Raw genomic sequence first — 17,618 nt, forward strand, 5'->3', positions numbered from 1 at the left:
GATTGACGTGTTGAAGAAATCGTCACAGCGATGAGGAACTTGACTACTACTATAAATAGAGGGAGCTGAAATGAAGTCAATGATGAGGTGCATGCCCAGGATGCTGCCCGTGATTGACCCGCTAGGGCTGATGTTCGTGCTTCATGTTAAAATCAAGTCGGTGAGAACTCATATATTGAGGATTTTGGAGTGCTTGAGGAAGACGTTGCTCCAAAAGCAGGGAGATATGGTCATGATTACCGCACTAGAGTTAAGAATCTTCCTTGCTTTTTGAGTAACCTCAACATTGAAGACTTCCTTGGTTGGTTTCACTAGATCGAGAAGTTTTCGAGCTTCAATCCATCCGGAAGGGAAGCAAGTTTCTTTGGTGGCCTACAAGTTGCAAGGTTGAGTTACAACATGGTGGGATCAACTTCAAATCAATCGAACTCTCCAACACAAATTGCCGATTAGTACTTGGCATCGCATGAAGAGAGAGTTGCGATACAAATTTTTGCCAAAAGATTACAACCTAATCTTATTATTGTTGTGCGCCGCGGAAGCCCCAATTAGACAAATCAAAAGCACACACAAGAATAATAGTAGACCACAAGAGATCACAAGCTACCAATCACAGCAAGAACACAAGATATACGTGGTTCGGCAATGTGCCTACGTCCACGGGGTAAGGAGGGGGAAGCTTTACTAATGAAATCAAAGGGGAATACAAATTAGGGTTACAAATCTTACCCAAGACCCTCAAATAAGACCACTTGATCTCTCCAATAGACTCCAACAATAGAAGCCCTCAAAATCTCCTCTCAACAGCTCAAAATCGCCCCCCACTAAACCCTAGAAACGAGTTTAGGGTTTAAATACAACTCACAAACGAAACGGGTCTGAAAACAGAACCCAGCCCGAATCCGCAGCGTCGGTCGACCGGACCGGTCGACCGCCCTCCATCCAGAAGCCAACCAAAATTCCAGAGAGTACGTCGGTCGACCGACCCGGTCGACCGACACCAATGCTGAAGCCCAGTGAGTCTTGTGCACAAATGCGGTCGACCGGACCGGTCGACCGCTGCCCTGTTTGCCTGAATCTTCACCTGTCAACCTCCCTCTGCTGCTAGTTCCACAATTATCTCAATTTAAAAACTGTCGCAAGGCAGTTCAGTTACGAAAAGAGGTAAATCAGTCAAACATAGCATTAAATATTGCTCCTTCTGATAGAGTTTCTATAGAAGGAGCAAAATCAATACGGTCCACATACTCCTCCCTGCAACCAACAAAGAGCCAATGTCACCATCAAGCTCCATGGCAGTGAATTCTTGCACCATCAGATTCTGGAGTACTTATCGATGACGAGCTCTCTCATAGTTTAGCATTTGAGTTGATCCAAAGCACATGGATCCTATCAAAAGAGATAACATATGCAATGCAACCTGAAAGATTGATAGAAGAAATATTTACAACTTGTGTCAATCAAACTCTAAATTTTTGTGGAAAAAATAGGCGCGTTATGTACGGTATGTGATAGAAGAAATATTTACGACTATAAGTAAATGATAGAAGAAACTGTAATAAAGAGAGCTATACTAAATTGTGAAAATATGAAGATTTCGGGGGACTTATTTCAAATAGAGGAGTTTTGAGGGAACAATATCTCAAAAACCTAAATATTACCTAATCGGTTCGCCCAGCCACAAACTTCTCCTCACTTTCTTACAATGAATTTTATTAAAAATAAATCGAGTAATCAGACGAGTGATCAATGAATGAATGATTCTCTAGTGAGATTCATCGTATTTGATACCATTAGTAATGAGCCTATCACTGAACATTTCTAATTCTTAAATTGTGAAAACTCGTCGTCGAGGATAGTTGTAAAATTATTTGAGGTATTATTTTTCTATGAATTGACTAAAAGGAAGTTAATGGGTTTGATTTTTCACTTTACCATGCATGCTTTTAGTTTTAGTGGACTAGTAACTAAGTAATGTGGTGACACCACTGAATGAACTAAATCCTGGCTCCGTCAAAGGTTAATAGTGATAGTTGCAAAGGCTTTGTCAGAATGCGAAGAGAAAAAGAAAAGAAAAGAAAATGCACCCCTAATAGGTTATTCAGCTACGTGCTTGCTAAATGGGAAGGATCCGCAAATGATTATAAGATCATTCAAGATAGCACTTTCCAAACCATAACAACGTGGATTAGGAGTCTATGATGGTAATTTCAAACAAAATTGTCTTATTAACAAATAGATTTACTTTGTAGGAAACAAGAAATTGTAAGTGAATATGTCAACGTATTATTTTGATTAGACGTTCATCAATTTAGGAGCTACTATTTGGCTGCAGCTGTGAAGTCTATGGCACATAAACCTTTCACCACATTACCACCACAAATATCAGCAAGAGCTTCGGCACATGGAATAAATAAAGGATGCACATTTGAATTAAGTTCAAATGAGGTTCTGAACTTGTATTTACTATTCCAAGAAACATGATAACTGACATAATGTTTTCCCTTTTTTTTCGGGGGGGCATATCACAATATCACATATTGTAAATCATTTTCGGATCTTTATAATTGTTACTTTACTTTGCCAAGCAATTAAAAAGTAAAAATATTCCTCTATGGATAATGTTTTCCTTGCTTAGAGAAAAGAGAGAAGCGAAGAAGAGGCTCTCATTCTGTTAGATTCTCAAAGAAATCAAGTAGGGAGATATGATTTGGGGTCTGACTAAAGACTGAAGAATAAATGACAAACATAAGGTATGAATGATCATTTTAAAGTAGGAAACTTTACAAAATATGGTAGCGAAAAAACACCTTCTTACTGACATGTATAGTTTGAAATGTTTAAAGGAGAAATTACCTTTGTTGATTACCCTTGGTCTTCAGAGTTGAGTACCTCTACTAATTCCATGAACATCAACTGCAATCTTCAGCCTTCAAACATGCTTTGATTCCTGAGACACAAACAAGCGGGCAAGATATATGAAAGCCTTGTACTCTTTTATCTCAGTGCCATTACAATGTTTTGTGAAATGATAGTCTCATGTTAGAAGTGTACTTACATTCAATGCTTAACATCCATTTCCCTTCTAGGATGGCCATAATTTGCAAAAGACTTCTCATCAGCAGATGCGAGGACATGTGGCTTAATATCAACTGTAAGTTGCTATCTCATTTAGCAAAATGAGGTACCAATAGTCTTTACAAGAACAAAGCCCGTTTTGAAAAAGATAGAATCGACTCCGATCCCTCACAGAAATCTCCCTCTCATACACCTTTAGTATAAGCTTCATGACAACGTGACAATCTTTGCACACCCTCAAATTCTTCACGATCCGTACTGGTATCCAGGCAAAGTACCAATCAATGCCAATGCAATAGCCAACCTCTCGCTGTGAAAACAAAACACAACACTCTCTTTTTCTTACTCCTCGATATCAGACACACTGCTTTGTCTTGGGTACATACCCTTCCTTTCTCAGCCTCTCTAACATCTCATTTTACCAAAACGAGCTACCAGTAGTCCTTACAAGAACAAAACCCATCTTTAAAATGATGGAATCGACTCCGATCCCTCACAATAATCTCCCTCTCATAAACATTCGATATAAGCTTTGTCACAATGTGACAATCCTCGCACACCCTCAAATTCTTGACTATCCTTATAGGTACCGCAGGCGAAGTACTGATCAACGCAAATGCAATGGCCAGCCTCTCACTGTGATAGCACAATGCGGTCTCCTTCTCTTCCTCCTCGATGTCAGCCAACACATTGCTCGTCTTGGGTACATACCCTTCCTTTCTTAGCCTCTTCGCAACCTCCTCTAACTTGTCATATATCTCATCGCTCTGGGGATGGGATCGATCTCCCATGACAAACTCATGCACGCGGTTGCCAATTTCCAAGAGGCTATACCCGGGGGTTTTCTTCACTCCTCCATTGAACATGTTTCTTCTCAACTTCTGCACATCTCTCCATCGTCCGACCGAAGCATACAAGTTAGATAGCAGCACATAATCTCCACTGTGGCCCGGATCCAGTTCCTTGAGCTTCGACCACGCAGTCTCTCCAAGGCTCAATTTCTTGTGCATAGAGCAAGCGCCGAGCAATGTCCTCCATATAACAGCATTCGGCTCCATAGGCATCCTCTTAACGTAATCATGCGCCTCTTCAACACAGCCAGCTCGTCCTAACAAATCAACCATACAACCGTAGTGCTCAATTTTTGGCAATATACCGTACTCTTCTTTTATCCTATCGAAATAACAAAACCCTTTGTCTACCAACCCGCAGTGGCTGCATGCATACAACACCCCGACCAAAGTAATCTCCGTCGGCCTCAACCTCTCCCTCTCCATCGCACCAAACAATTCAAGCGCCTCACCACCAAATCCATTGACCGCCAACCCGACAATCAAAGAAGTCCAAGAAACAACATTTTTCGTGTCACCCATTTCATCAAACACCTTCTTAGCATCCCAAACACTCCCACACTTGGCGTAGAGATCAATCATGGCGTTCCCCACATGCGCATTGCCAGCGCACAGCCCTCTCTTGAACGAGTAAACATGCGCCCTTCGACCCAGCGCCAAAGCCCCCAGCTCCGCGCACGCGCAAAACAAGCTAACCATAGTGAACCCATCAGGCTCAGCATCCTCCTCAGCCACCATCCTCCTAAAAAGCGTGAGCGCCTCGTTCGGCCGGCTGTTCAGGGAAAACCCATTGATGACGGAGTTCCAAGTGACGACGTTTCTCGCGGGCATTTCGTCAAAGACCCTGTACGCGTCCTCGGAGACCCCGCAGGCGGAGTAGAAGGTGCACGAGGGAGTTGCTGGACGAAAGACGCAGGAAAGCCCGCCATCCGTCGGCGGCGGCCAGGGGAGTGCACGTTGCCCTGCGTCGGCAGAGGCGGTCTGAGCCTGGTGGGCGGACTTGGCACACGAAGGGTAGGTTCGTGGTGTCGGCGAGGAGGGGAAGCGGAGAAGAGGGGGAGGGTGGGGCGGGGTCGGGAGGGAGATGGGAGTGGGCCCGGAGGAGGGTGTTGACGGTGAAGGATGGATGTTGGGGGAGGCCGGGGTCGCAGCTGGGCGAAGATGGCGGGCGGAGTAGGGGAGACCGACGGGTGGGGGTCTGGAGGGGAGGGAGAGCGTGACGAGGAGGAGAAGATGAGGATGCTTGGGAGGAGTGGGGAGAGGGCGAGCCAGGGGAGCGGATGAGCGGGGCGTGGATTGCTTCGTGCGGGGGATGGAGGTCGGACGGCGGAGGAGGGCGATGCATCTCTTGAGGCGCGGGGGTCGTGCGGGGGAGGAAGACGAGCCCGCCCGCCGCTGCTTCTGGGGCATGGGGGCGGCGATCATGTTGTCTCTATTATCGTCGTCGTCGTCGTCGTCGTCATACAAATGATGATTACATAGTTTTGCGAAGGAGAACTATTTCTTTTTTTTGAAATAGACCGATTTCGAAAAATATTTAGCGAAAGTGATCGTTTTGCTGAATATTTAAAGAAATCCATCTCTTTTCACTCACCCCCATCTACTCGGACAAAAAAGAGGTCGATTTTGTAAAATTTGAATTTCAAAACACAAGTGGACTACTGTGTTTAGGGCAGGCTAATCAGCTATTAAATACGCCTCAGAATTCTTACGGAACTAGTAGTCCCGTGAACTCAACAAAAACCCGTGTCGCCATAGAAAACACGTGGAACTTGTGATCCCGTGTGTTAAATAGAGAGTCCGGGTTTTATCGACCCAGCAAATACACAGAACTAATAGCCCCGTGTGTTTGTCAGGCCTATATATAACCAGTCGTGCCCAAAAATTAAGGCACGGCTGCTCTCCACATGCCTCTCATGCTCTCTGCCTCAAATCAGTCTCATAGATCTCCCTCAAATCACTCTCTCAACTCTCTCCCAATCTCTCTCCCCACCCCATTGATATTCTCCGACATCACCTCTTTCTCTCTTAATTTTCCCTCTCTTCTTCTCTCCAAACCCAGACCGAGGCTCTCCCCTAAAATTTCTCTCTTGATTCGCTCCGGCATTGTTGAACTCCGACGCCGACAAACTTTAACTTTTAATCAAGGTAAATTTTTTTAATTTTGTATAATTTTCTTTCTAATTTTTAGTTACAATTGTAGTCTGAGAATAACCCTATATTTAGAATGATTTACTTTCAATTTTGATAAACAAATTGGTTTGGTTAAAATTTGATAGATTAAATTTGATGTAAAGGATCTTTCGACTATGGTTTAACTAGAAATAAGATATATAAATTTTAATTTACGAATAATATAGATAATTTTCATATGATGAATGTTAATATTTTAGTTCCAATGGCGAATGAAATACCTATTATTTGCTTCTTCAATGGAAGACTGAGTGTTGGAATGAATAATACGCCTATAAACGAGGGAGGATCTACAAAAATGTTCATGCCATATAACAATTGTATCTTTGATGGAATGATGAAGCAAATATATAGAGTTACTAAAATTAACTATGGAGATTATGCAACTAAGGTGTAATGTAATTGTCTGATAAATAAAAAAAGAACAATTGATGTAGAGATTACCAATGATCTAGAAATGATGATATAACTTACAAAAAACCAAATCTTGATTGAGTTGTTCATTAATTTTCCAATATCCGTTGTTGCCCAAGTTTTGAGTGCTCCGGTAGAGTTCTCCCGCATGCTTGACTTAGAAAATAACTATAACATATTTATTTCATCTCCAAGTGTCGTGCGCTTAGAAAATAACTCGAGTGAAATGACATGGGTCAACTATAACATTTAAGCAGGTGTTCCTATTGTACAACGTCAAGTGATATGTTCCATAATACTTCGGGTCATGTTATGCATAATTTACCAGTTGATTCCATTGTAGAAGAGGATGAGGATGCAGATGATGATTCTAAAGATGTTGAAGAAAAAGAAACAACTTGATAGCATGCAGTGTGCAATTGGAGGCGTCGATGAGGATACCTGTTGGATGGATGAATTTTGTGTAAGAAACAATTATGTGGAGTCTAAAGAACCGTTTCTAAAAGAGTTTTAAAATGATGAGTGGATAAATGCCTCAAAAGCTAAGTCTGTTGATCTTAGTTCTAATTTCGAACGACCCGAGGACTTCACTTTTAAAAAAGAAGATCTAATGAGAAAGCTCAAGGATAATATACAAGTGCTCAAGATGAAGGAAATTCAATGTATCCTTGGAAGCTCAATGCAGCTATTAGAAAAAAAATCCGAGTACCGAATACGAAATATTGTCTAAAAAGATTGCACTAGGAGTGGAGAGGTTCATGCTAGTATTTTAGGCTTTTGGACCTGCCATCGAGGAGTTCTTATTTTATCTTCCGCTCTTTAGTATCGATTGCACACATTTATATGGCAAGTACAAAGGAGTGCTTTTGGTTGCGACCAGTGTAGACGTTAATGGTGGGCTACTTCCATTGGTCTTTGTAGTTGTTGAGGTAGAGGACACATCGAGTTGGAAATGGTTTTTTCAATGTATTTACAGATTCATTCCTACTGTCCAAAGTCCTAGAATGATTACTTTTATTTCCGGTCGGATGAAAGGAATTTCACGGGCCTTGCACGAGGGTTTTGGAGCACCGCGTCATCACTGATATTGCTTGAGACATATAAGAGATAATTTTAAGAAAAGACACAGAGAGGTCAATTTACACATTCTATTCAAGCAAGCCAAGTGTGCAGTCGATACATTGGTGTATGAGCATTATAAGGAGAAAATAAAACACATGATTGGACTGAATAAAACTTCAAGCCGCAATACGAAGATCGATGGGCATTAAGTAAAGATGATAGAGTGTGCTACTATATAATGACAACTAATTGTTTTGTAAGTTTTAATGGCGTACTTAAGGATACCCGATCAATGCGAATTCAAGCCTTGGTTGCAAGGACGCTTTATAGGTTAAACGCATACTTTAACAAAAGATGTGGTAATGGCGCAAGTTGGACGGCGAGTTACGCTCCAAAAAGTGAGACTCACTGTAGAAAAGGATTGTAACTATAAGATCATGTAGAATTACTCCATTTAACAATAATGAATGGAAGGTTAAAGATTGTGAATGTACTTACACCATTTATATCTATGACCGGGAGTGCAATTATAGTTGTACTATACCATAATTGCAAAATAATTACCATGTGAATATGTTTTAGTGGCTAGTTCCAATTAGGATGGTGATGTTAGATTGCCTTATGATCGATATTGCTCAGCTTGATATTCAACGAATCATTACCAAAAATCTTACTAGGAGAGTTTTCATGCTCTCGATGGTAGTCGCTATTAGTCGACTTATAATGAACTATGTCTATTACCACCTCAGTACAAAAGATAAGCAGGATGACATTGATCCGTGTGCATTAGAGGTATCATGGATCAAGGGTGGGAAGGAGTGGCGTCGTGAATTAAATATAGTTAATGTAATCAATTTCGTCATAATAGGTCTCGTTGTCCATCAAGAACAAGTAGATAGAAATTAATTGGTAATAAGTTTCTAATCTCTATTTCATACTTTTTATTATAATCTTATTGATTCAGCAAGAACTAATATATTTACTGATTGTTTGTAGGTATATACACTATGCTTCTCAGGCCGGTTAGTTATGACGTCCTATATGATCAGTCACGACACCATTCGGAGACTGTTGATGGTTAATATGATCACACAGTCAATTTGATCCAGACTAGGATCAGTTTGTTCAATATTGAAGAGGGTCTGATTCCTTCTCTGACTTTATATCTAGTTCTTTGAGTTTGGTATCTAAAAAATATACACGAATAGAAATCATATGAGAGGATGGGTTTGATTCCCCCGTGGTTCCTCCAATGTTCAAGTTAGTTGAAGAACTTGAGTGGGGTACAAGAAGAGTTGTGTGTTCTTGTAAATATGCAGTGGATATGTTCGAGAATCAAATTTGTGAATCCCAATGATGCTAGAATAGTACCTGTATTTATACTAAGGTGGTAAGGGCAGACTGGTCATTTAACTGAGAATAGGAAGGCGGTGGCGAAGTGTGGGTTAGCGACCACATCAGCACTTGCTTTACAGGTGTCGGCTAGCAAGTGGAGGGAATGTCGTTTCGGTATCAAATAGGAAGAGATTAGCGGCATGGTAGGGTTCACGTGGTCCGATGAGTCATGAAGACTATTTAGGTTAGAGTCATGATGACACTTGTCAAGCATTAAATGCGATGTTGATACATTATCATAGAAATAGAGACTCGAGACCAAAATAGTTCTTTAACTTCGTCGAGAAGTAACGTTCTTTGAGCCGACTCTGGAACCGCCTTGCTAGTGGACGAGTAGACTTGCGACCAGTTTACTAATAGAGGGAGGTAGACTGGCACCGCCTTTCGGGTCGACTAACACCGCCTATCGTGTCGACACTGAGGGGTGTCATCTCATCTTGTCGGCTAAGTTGCGGCCTTGATTGTCTCTGGTCGCTAGCGAAACTATAGCGTTGTATATCAAAGTAGACTTGTCACCTACTTGAGTCTAAATTGTATTTATATGAAAATGGGAACACCATAACAGTTAGCAATTTTCACTTGGAGTCGGGTTTAGACGAGTCCGAGTGAAATATAATAATAATAAGAAACAATTTTGGACAGATGTGAGTGCTTTGAATAAGAACTGAAAAAGCTTCTCCTAAAACGACATGGTTGACGTCATCCTACATCCCTTTTGCTTCTACAATCCCGATTTTTATGGCAGATTATGATCTATTCGAGGTGAGGGCTATGCCTCGATCTCTGAGAGCACTTTGAATTCTGAAGATAAATCCTAGTCGTGGGATACTACTGGATCTAACAGTTAAAATTCTAACAGTTGTAAAGCTGGCAACCTCTATATATATAGGAACATGGCTATTAGAGGCGGCTACTGTCTTTTAAAATCCTCTCCAGAGTAACTGTTCATCTTCTCCATTCATCTCTTTCTCCTTTGCGTTTTTTCGACTAGAGATCAATTCTCCGATCTTCAATGGTTTCTAAACCAATTGATCACCGAGTTCTCTTGGAAGACATTCACTCAAAAGTGACTTTGCCGCAGATGAAGACAATGTCCAGGAGGTTTGATATTCTCAAAGTGTATGATCTGTTCACTCCGATAAGGTCAGAAGCCATATTCGACTATGGGCTGGAAAGGAATCCACTCTATGTAAGGCATCTGAAGTGCGGTTTGAGATTACCCTTACATCCTATTTTAAAACAGATGTTTGAGGTGTTAGGAGTATCGCCCGGGTAGATGAAACCGAATGCCATTGCTATCTCGATGGCATTCATGGTGATCTGCTATTGGCTGGGGATCAAGCCCTCTGTGAAAGTTTTCTGCTAGTTAGTGGTCATAAAAGTGATCAAAAGAAGCCTCAGTTTCATTTTCAGATGGTGGGGAAATTCTGTAACGCCCCGCCCCGGAATCCCGGAATCGGTACGCTATTAGATCTGATGGACTGACCTCACAAACCACCACATATCTTTTCAGCACGTTTTATCCTCACTCACGCGCTCCCTGGAAAACTTCCCAGGGGGTCACCCATCCTAGAATTTCTCCAGGCCAAGCACACTTAACTTTGGAGTTTCTAAGAGTTGGGTTTCCGAAAAGAAGATGCATCTTGGTAATATGAGTATTCCAATCAAATCTATCAATACTAATCACATCACCCTCTCAAGGGTTGGGGTATTACAAATTCAAGCTAGTTACAGGCCTTCCAAGTTCGCATAAGAATTGGAAAGAAAATTTTGTGTGGGTCGTACGGGACGACCTAGAGATGGGCTACTCTGAATGGCCCGAAATAAGGAAGGACACGCTCATAGGGGGTGCGCTGTCTAACGATGAGAGGGACGAACTAGATCTGATCAAGGCATATGCAAGTTCCCGCCGATTCAAAGATCTGCTCGACAAATCAATCCTACGGGTCACTATGGTGTCGAATAAGTCTTTCACCAACTCAGATTATGACAGATCCTCAGCTCTTATCACAGGGTTAGGGGAGGCAACCACGTCACCTTTGGTTCCTCCAGTCGACCCACAGGAGGAGCTGCCTGCTAGGCCAGCCAAGCACCTTCGTCGGGACATTCCTCCTGTGGAGGCAAAAATGGCTGAAGAGGAGGTTATTCCTCCCCTCATCCATAGGAGGAGGAGAAAGGATGCAGAAAGGGTGCCTCAGGCGACAACAATAATGACCGAAGCCCATGTCGTTCAATCGGATGAACCAGGGGATGAGGCATCCTTTAGAGAATCATCTGAGGCTACTCGAGGAGAGGGATCTGAGGCAAGAGAGTCAGCTGGAGGTGAGTCGTCTCATGGCTTCCACGAGTCGACTCATCGAGGGAAGGAACCGGTTCAAGAGGAGGAAACAGGGCCTTCCATCAGATCAAAATATCCTTTTCCCCATAAAATTGGCGATGTGGGGGAGGCAGAATGGGACAAAATGAGGATGTGCTTTATCGAGCTCTCCTCTGTCGATGTTCGATATGGGCGGGAGCCCGAGCTAGAATTTTGTTTCAAGTCTAGATGCCATATCGATGCTCGAGGGATAGTTCTTGGGTCTCACCAAACCTAATCAAGGGTTGTCGACCAATTTCTTCTCCCCGGAGATGAGAAATATCTCGAGGGAGTTCCCGACATTAGTCTCCACCATGCCCTTCGCAGCTATTTCATCCGGGGCGTTTTGCTTGAGAATGAATTTTATGGTCGAATGGAGCGTGTTTGGGGCAAATATCATAAGCTTCTTAAGGAAGTTACTGCTTTGAGGGACAGCGGAGGAGTCGACTCACATCAGGCTACTGAAGAGTCGGTCCCAAGTGCTTTTGAAATCGACAGGCTTAGATGAGAGTTGGAGGAGGCTATTCAAGCAAGAGATCTTCCTAAGGTGTTGGCCAGAGCGGACAACGCTCACCAAGCTCTGAGAAGGGGTCATCCACCTCAAGTCTAAGCCTTACCACCAAGAGATTATTGACGACTATCACCAAAGCTTAACTGGAATAATTGAAGTGGTGTTAGCTTGTAAGACGGGTTATGACTATCTATATGTCCAGCTTCCAGCAAAGATAGAACCCGCTCGATCGCTTTTACTATCCCTCAATGGTTGCTAACTACCTGGAGGAGATGAAGGAAGTAGAAGCGCTCGGGCGGATTTGATCTGGATGATGACGAAGATGACTCGGATGAAGGACAAGATTGTTCGACTCCTCCACTGACTACATCCGGAAGCTCTCCGCCTCCAACTCCGGGAGCTAGAATGGACTTTTCATAGGCCTCTTAGGAAGCTCTAGCTTTTGTTTTTGTTGTATATATCAGATATTTTGTGACTTGTAAAATACTTTATCAATGAATGGAAAAGCATTTTTTGAACTTGGAATTATATTTCTTATATCGCAAAATCTCGAAGTATTTTACCGAATAACTTAGCTTCTTTATGGACTTGAAAAATCCACTGGCTGATTCGAGGGTTTACTCATCTCTTGTTAAAAAAGATATGCTTCGAACACAAACAATTATCTGATGTTTTTTTTTGTCCGAATATAGAAATAATAAAACCAATTAGGCCGACCTAAGTCGAGTTACTGGGCAACTTTCTCAAAGTAAATTATCGTATGCTGAGGGGTCGGCTAGGACATGGTCGACTATTTGTTTAATGAATGTTATTTAGCAAATAGTCAGTAAGTTTCTAAAATTTTTATGGGGAAGATAAAACATCACTATTTGACATGACGCAATGTCTTGCCAGTTGTCAAAAAGTTAATGATGACGCTTCGATTTCTGAGCGACGTGGCTTGGAGTAAAAAAGGGGAGGCAACGTTTCGAGTTTCGTGTAAAACATTTAGAGGTTTGAGTTGAATCTCCTTCGTTTATTTTGAAATGAGGCAACCATCGAGATAACTCCACGTGTCCTCTGAGTGTTATAAATAGCCTAAAGGTAGGGAAGGGAACTCTTTACCAGTTCTTGCCCCTAAATTTTCTGTGCTTCTTCTTCTTAAAACTTCTAAATTTCCTACAACCAAAAACTTTTCATGGCTTCCCAAAGCTTCGCCGGTGGTTATAACGAGGAGAGCATTAATATTCTCCATCATATCCATTCAAGGGTCACAATTAGGAGTTTGGGAGAGTACTATGGGCTCTACGACATCCCAAGGGTCTTCACACTGGCGGCGCTGAACGGAAATGACCCAGTATACCTCTATGGTCATAATAAAGCATCATTGTATTTGGCCCACCTCGAACATGGGCTCCAATTGCCGTTACATCCCTTCGTGAGGAACGTATGCATCGCTATGGGGGTTTCCCCTTCTCAATTTGCCCCCAATGCAATAGGGGTCTTGATGGCTTTCATCGTCATCTATTACAGAGTTGGTGTCCAACCCAGCATGAAGTTACTTGGGCATTTGGTCAGCATCAAGTCGACTAAAAAAGACCCGCACTATTTCTTTCATTATACGAGAAATTTCAAATTTGTTTCAGACGCTCCGGAGTACAATAAGGACTAGAAGGAGTACTTTGTCTGGTTTTTGGAGCCAACGACATCCTCTCATGCCCCGAGTGGCCTGAGATAAATAAAGACACACTGAGGTCGAGCCCTCTTGATGCCAAAGAAAGACGGTAGTTGGAGAAGATCCGGTCCTATGTCAGATCTAGGGAGAGAAGCAATCTCTTCGACACGATGTCACTCCGGGTGGTACATATTTCAATGATCTTGCCAACTGAAACCAACAACACTACGACGAGTCTACTAGCGCTTCCTCTTGCTGGAAGTCATGAGATGGAGTCTCGAGGCCAGGAGTGGGGATCCGCTACTAGGCCCTAGAAGAGGCTGAGGGGGTTCCTAGAGCACGAAGAAGCGACCAACCTGAGGTCGCAAATGGTTGAACTCGCTACCCGACTAGGGGGACGGTGACATACCAAAAAATTAGCTACCAAACACCAAGTCCAACCAGCTGCAGAACAGGAGACTAGGTCAGGTTGGGTCAAACCAACTGTAGAATAGCAATCGGTCAAGCAGCAGTCGGCCGCCCAAACTAGTCGGCCTGACGAGGTCATCGCTATTGATGTCCCTCCCTCTCCTGTGCTTGAGGAGACTGTCCCAACAGCTGAAGTCACCAATGCCGGGGCTGCTGGTGAAGAAGCCCATGAGCCAACTTCCAATCTTGAGTCGTCTCATAGGCCGGGCAAAGAGCCGGTCGAGTCAACTAGGGAGGACGAGGAACAAGCAGTGCCCCACTCTGAGTCTAGAGGGGACGAGGATACTGAAGAGTATGAAGTTGCCGAAAGGCAAGAAGGTTTTTGGCCCTTTCATCACTGGATCTCAAATGTAAATTTCTGAGATTAGGAGAAGGTGAAGGTAATGCTGGTGAGAGTGCCGCTCGGCCCTTGCTCACCAAGAGGGGAACTTTCTGAGGATGAAAAATTCATCCCTCTGGCCTCTCTTGATAGGAAGACTTCAATCTGGGGTCCCTCTCGGCTCCAATCATAGCCGTGCAACAATTCTCTCTGCCGAAGGATGTGGGAGTCTTGAAAAGGGTGTCAAGCTTTGGCTTGCATTTAGCTCTCAAAGCCCACTTGGTCCGAGGGCCCTATTGGAGCAAGAGCAGTATGAGCGGCTCAAATATATGTATGATTCTCCACAAGAGTGGCAAGCGGATCTAGCTAGGGAGAAGGCGGCCAAGGAAGAGGCGAAGAAGAGAGTCGATATCTTGGAGGCCGAATTGAATGGTGTTGAGGCCTGCTAGAACCGAGAAATGGATGCTAGGGATAGGGTCCTTGACGGACTCCACTCCCAAGGTGCTAAACAAGCATCCTTAATCGTGGAGCTTAGAGGTGATGTGGCCCGACTGAAGGGGGAGGTTGGTCATCTTCATCGAGAAGTCACCGAACGAGATAGCCAATTGACCGTTTTGGCTGGGAAGGCGGAGTTTGAGAGGCGCCTAAAGGTGGCAGCCAAGGAAGATACTCAATCGAGTCATCTTTCATTCAAGCAGTTGAGACGCAATCTTGAAGAAGAGCAGTCGAATCATCAAGCGTCCGCGACACTTGTCAAGGACTTGGAAGACAGGCTTGCTCGTCTTGACTCGGAGCAATATAAGGGGAAACTGTAGCATTGTATATCAAAGTAGACTTGTCAACTACTTGAGTTTAAATTGTATTTTTACGAAAATGGGAACACCATAACAGAGACAATATCATTTTTAGATGTGAAAATCTTGAGGCATGCATGCACGAAATCATTGTAATTCCTTTTTTATAATCTAATATTATTTTTCGCTGTTATGCTCTAATATTATGTTTCATTGTTATGTAGAGAGGACCGGAGCTAGTTATGGTTGATCATAGCCTCGGACATACGTGTTGGCCACTTGAGGATGAGCATATGATTACCTCGGTAGCCCAAGCCAATTTACTCACATGCTTGACGCTTTAGTGGATGATATTAGATTGGCCACTACTTAATGCATTGATGGATGGATGGATGGAGGCCAGAGACTAACATTTTTTATCTACGTATCGGCCAATCGAGTATTACTCTCCAAGACATAACGATAGTCCTTGGTCTCCACATTGATGGTCATTGTGTTACAAGGACAAATAGACATGCATAGAGGAGTTGTTGGGAGTAGCTCCACCCTCGTTGTCTAGGGGGAATGTTAGATTGAAGTGGCTAAGAGATATTTTCTCACACCCATTGTCAGAAGATGCATCCCAAGTCATGATCCTACAACATACACGAGCATATATTTTGTACTTGATCGGGACACTTCTACTCCCTGATTCTAGTAAAGATAAAGTGCATTTGAGGTAATACAATGTGTAATTTGAATATTTATCTAATTGGATTGTTTACTTGAATAGAACTAAATACATTTTTAAAATGATAGGTGGTTACCACTTCTCGAGAACTTCGACACTTGCGGGACATTATCATGGAGTAGTGTTGTTTTAGCATACCTATGTAGGAAAATGTCGAAAGTGACTTTTAGGCAAAATAAAGAGCTCAAGGGTTTCTAACTTTGTTACAAGTTTGGGCATGGGAGAGACTCATTTTGAAACCAAGACTATACGAGACAGGAGTTTTAGATAAACATATTCTACTGGGGTGCAAGTAAACACTTTTGAATCTAATTAATGCAAACTTGATTTTGAATTTTAGTTACGATATTGGATGCTAAACTTTGATCATTCACGTAGATGGAATGTCCAAAAATGCTATGATGAGACCTCGACAAGATAGCTAGACTTTTACAGAAATGAGCTTGATCACATGAAAATTTATCAATATTAAATTTTAATTTAAGAAAATTTAATCTACCAATCTATTTTAAAGAGTTACTAATATGTGAAATATTTTCTAGTTCAAGTGGCAGTCATACCGTGACCACCTACCGCATCCACCACTAATTTGCATAGAGGGGCAAGGTATATAGAGACCAAGAGTTCATTTCATATGCTTTAAGATTGTGGAGATGTATATGCCGGATTGCATACTTAGGCAGTTTTGTTTGGCATAACACGTTCCCCAAGAGTTGAAAGAATAAAGAGAAAGGCCAATAAAGGTTGGCATCAGATAAATTGGGCAAATGCTTATCATCAGTACATTGTGAGATGGAATGATCGGCATTTTAGTATCGTGGAGCAGATTAATCCTCCTCTACAGGAATCAGATTATATCAGATGGTATTGGGGGATTACTAGAAGATGGATAGTAATGCAGACCATGGCTCCACTCGAAGAATAAGAACAACATGCCCTACAAGAGAGATACGTGCCAAGGGGTGTAGATGAGAGAGAACTTGTAAGTAATTTACTAGTAAATCCATTTATTTGGTATTACTATAGTTTGCTTATATATCAATTCAATGTTTGTAGATTAAGCTCAAGGGATTTGTAGATACTTAGCAACTTAATCAATGTAAAGGAACCTTTCAAGATATAAAATAAAATTACTCATGGATAAATATGGATTGTAATTATAAAGAAAATAAAGTCATAGAAAAGTGATACTTATGCAAGAAATATTTGCTTGAGTGGAAAGATAATCTAGATGTCTTTATTTGGTATTACTACAATTTGAATACATAACATTTTTACATAATTGCAGATAGATGCTATGGAAGGTATTGAGGGTATTGCTAATGAGGGCCTAGCACTTTCCGTCTTAGGAGGAGATTATGTATATACATCTCTATATCAGCGGATAGTGTGGAGGGTTTGTAGAGCTTTTCATTGAACTCGTGAGTATGTTCATGATGGTTGTGAGGAGATGACGCAGGAGGAGGATCTCTTGTATGCACGTTGACCAAATAGATGAAGACGAGATGGATCTTGTATGCACAATAATGAAGTTGATCCGTCAAGCCACACACACAACCGGAGAGTGAGCTTGTACAAGCTCAAGTCGATGGAGGACGACAACAATATGAGCGGGTACGAAGGGAAAGGGCCGACTTTTAGGTGTATGTGATAGTTTAATAGATTTTTTGCATGGACTCTATTTGTAAATCAATATACTTGATATATTTGGATTTGTGGCAATATTTTAGTGTATGGATATAAGATGTGTTGCCGTTGACTGTTATTTATTGTATTGTGATGTTTTGGATTAA

General features: G+C 42.2%; 1 protein-coding gene across 1 annotated transcript; it reads right to left on the reverse strand.

Annotated features, from left to right (window-relative positions):
- Positions 640-4,838, reverse strand: LOC109845600 (pentatricopeptide repeat-containing protein At4g21065). Its single transcript, XM_020414869.1, has 3 exons — positions 3,059-4,838; positions 2,857-2,950; positions 640-1,420 (listed from the first exon to the last, which is right to left on the reverse strand). Exon 1 carries the CDS (start codon positions 4,758-4,760, stop codon positions 3,510-3,512), a length of 1,251 nt encoding a protein of 416 aa, XP_020270458.1. The 5' UTR covers positions 4,761-4,838; the 3' UTR covers positions 640-1,420; positions 2,857-2,950; positions 3,059-3,509.

This window comes from Asparagus officinalis, chromosome 6 (assembly GCF_001876935.1).
Source record: "Asparagus officinalis chromosome 6, Aspof.V1, whole genome shotgun sequence".
NCBI classification, from domain to species: Eukaryota; Viridiplantae; Streptophyta; class Magnoliopsida; order Asparagales; family Asparagaceae; genus Asparagus; species Asparagus officinalis.

Coding starts and splice junctions, on each gene's coding strand:
- LOC109845600 (XM_020414869.1), bottom strand. CDS start 4,760: ATGCCCGCGAGAAACGTCGTCACTTGGAACTCCGTCATCAATGGGTTT.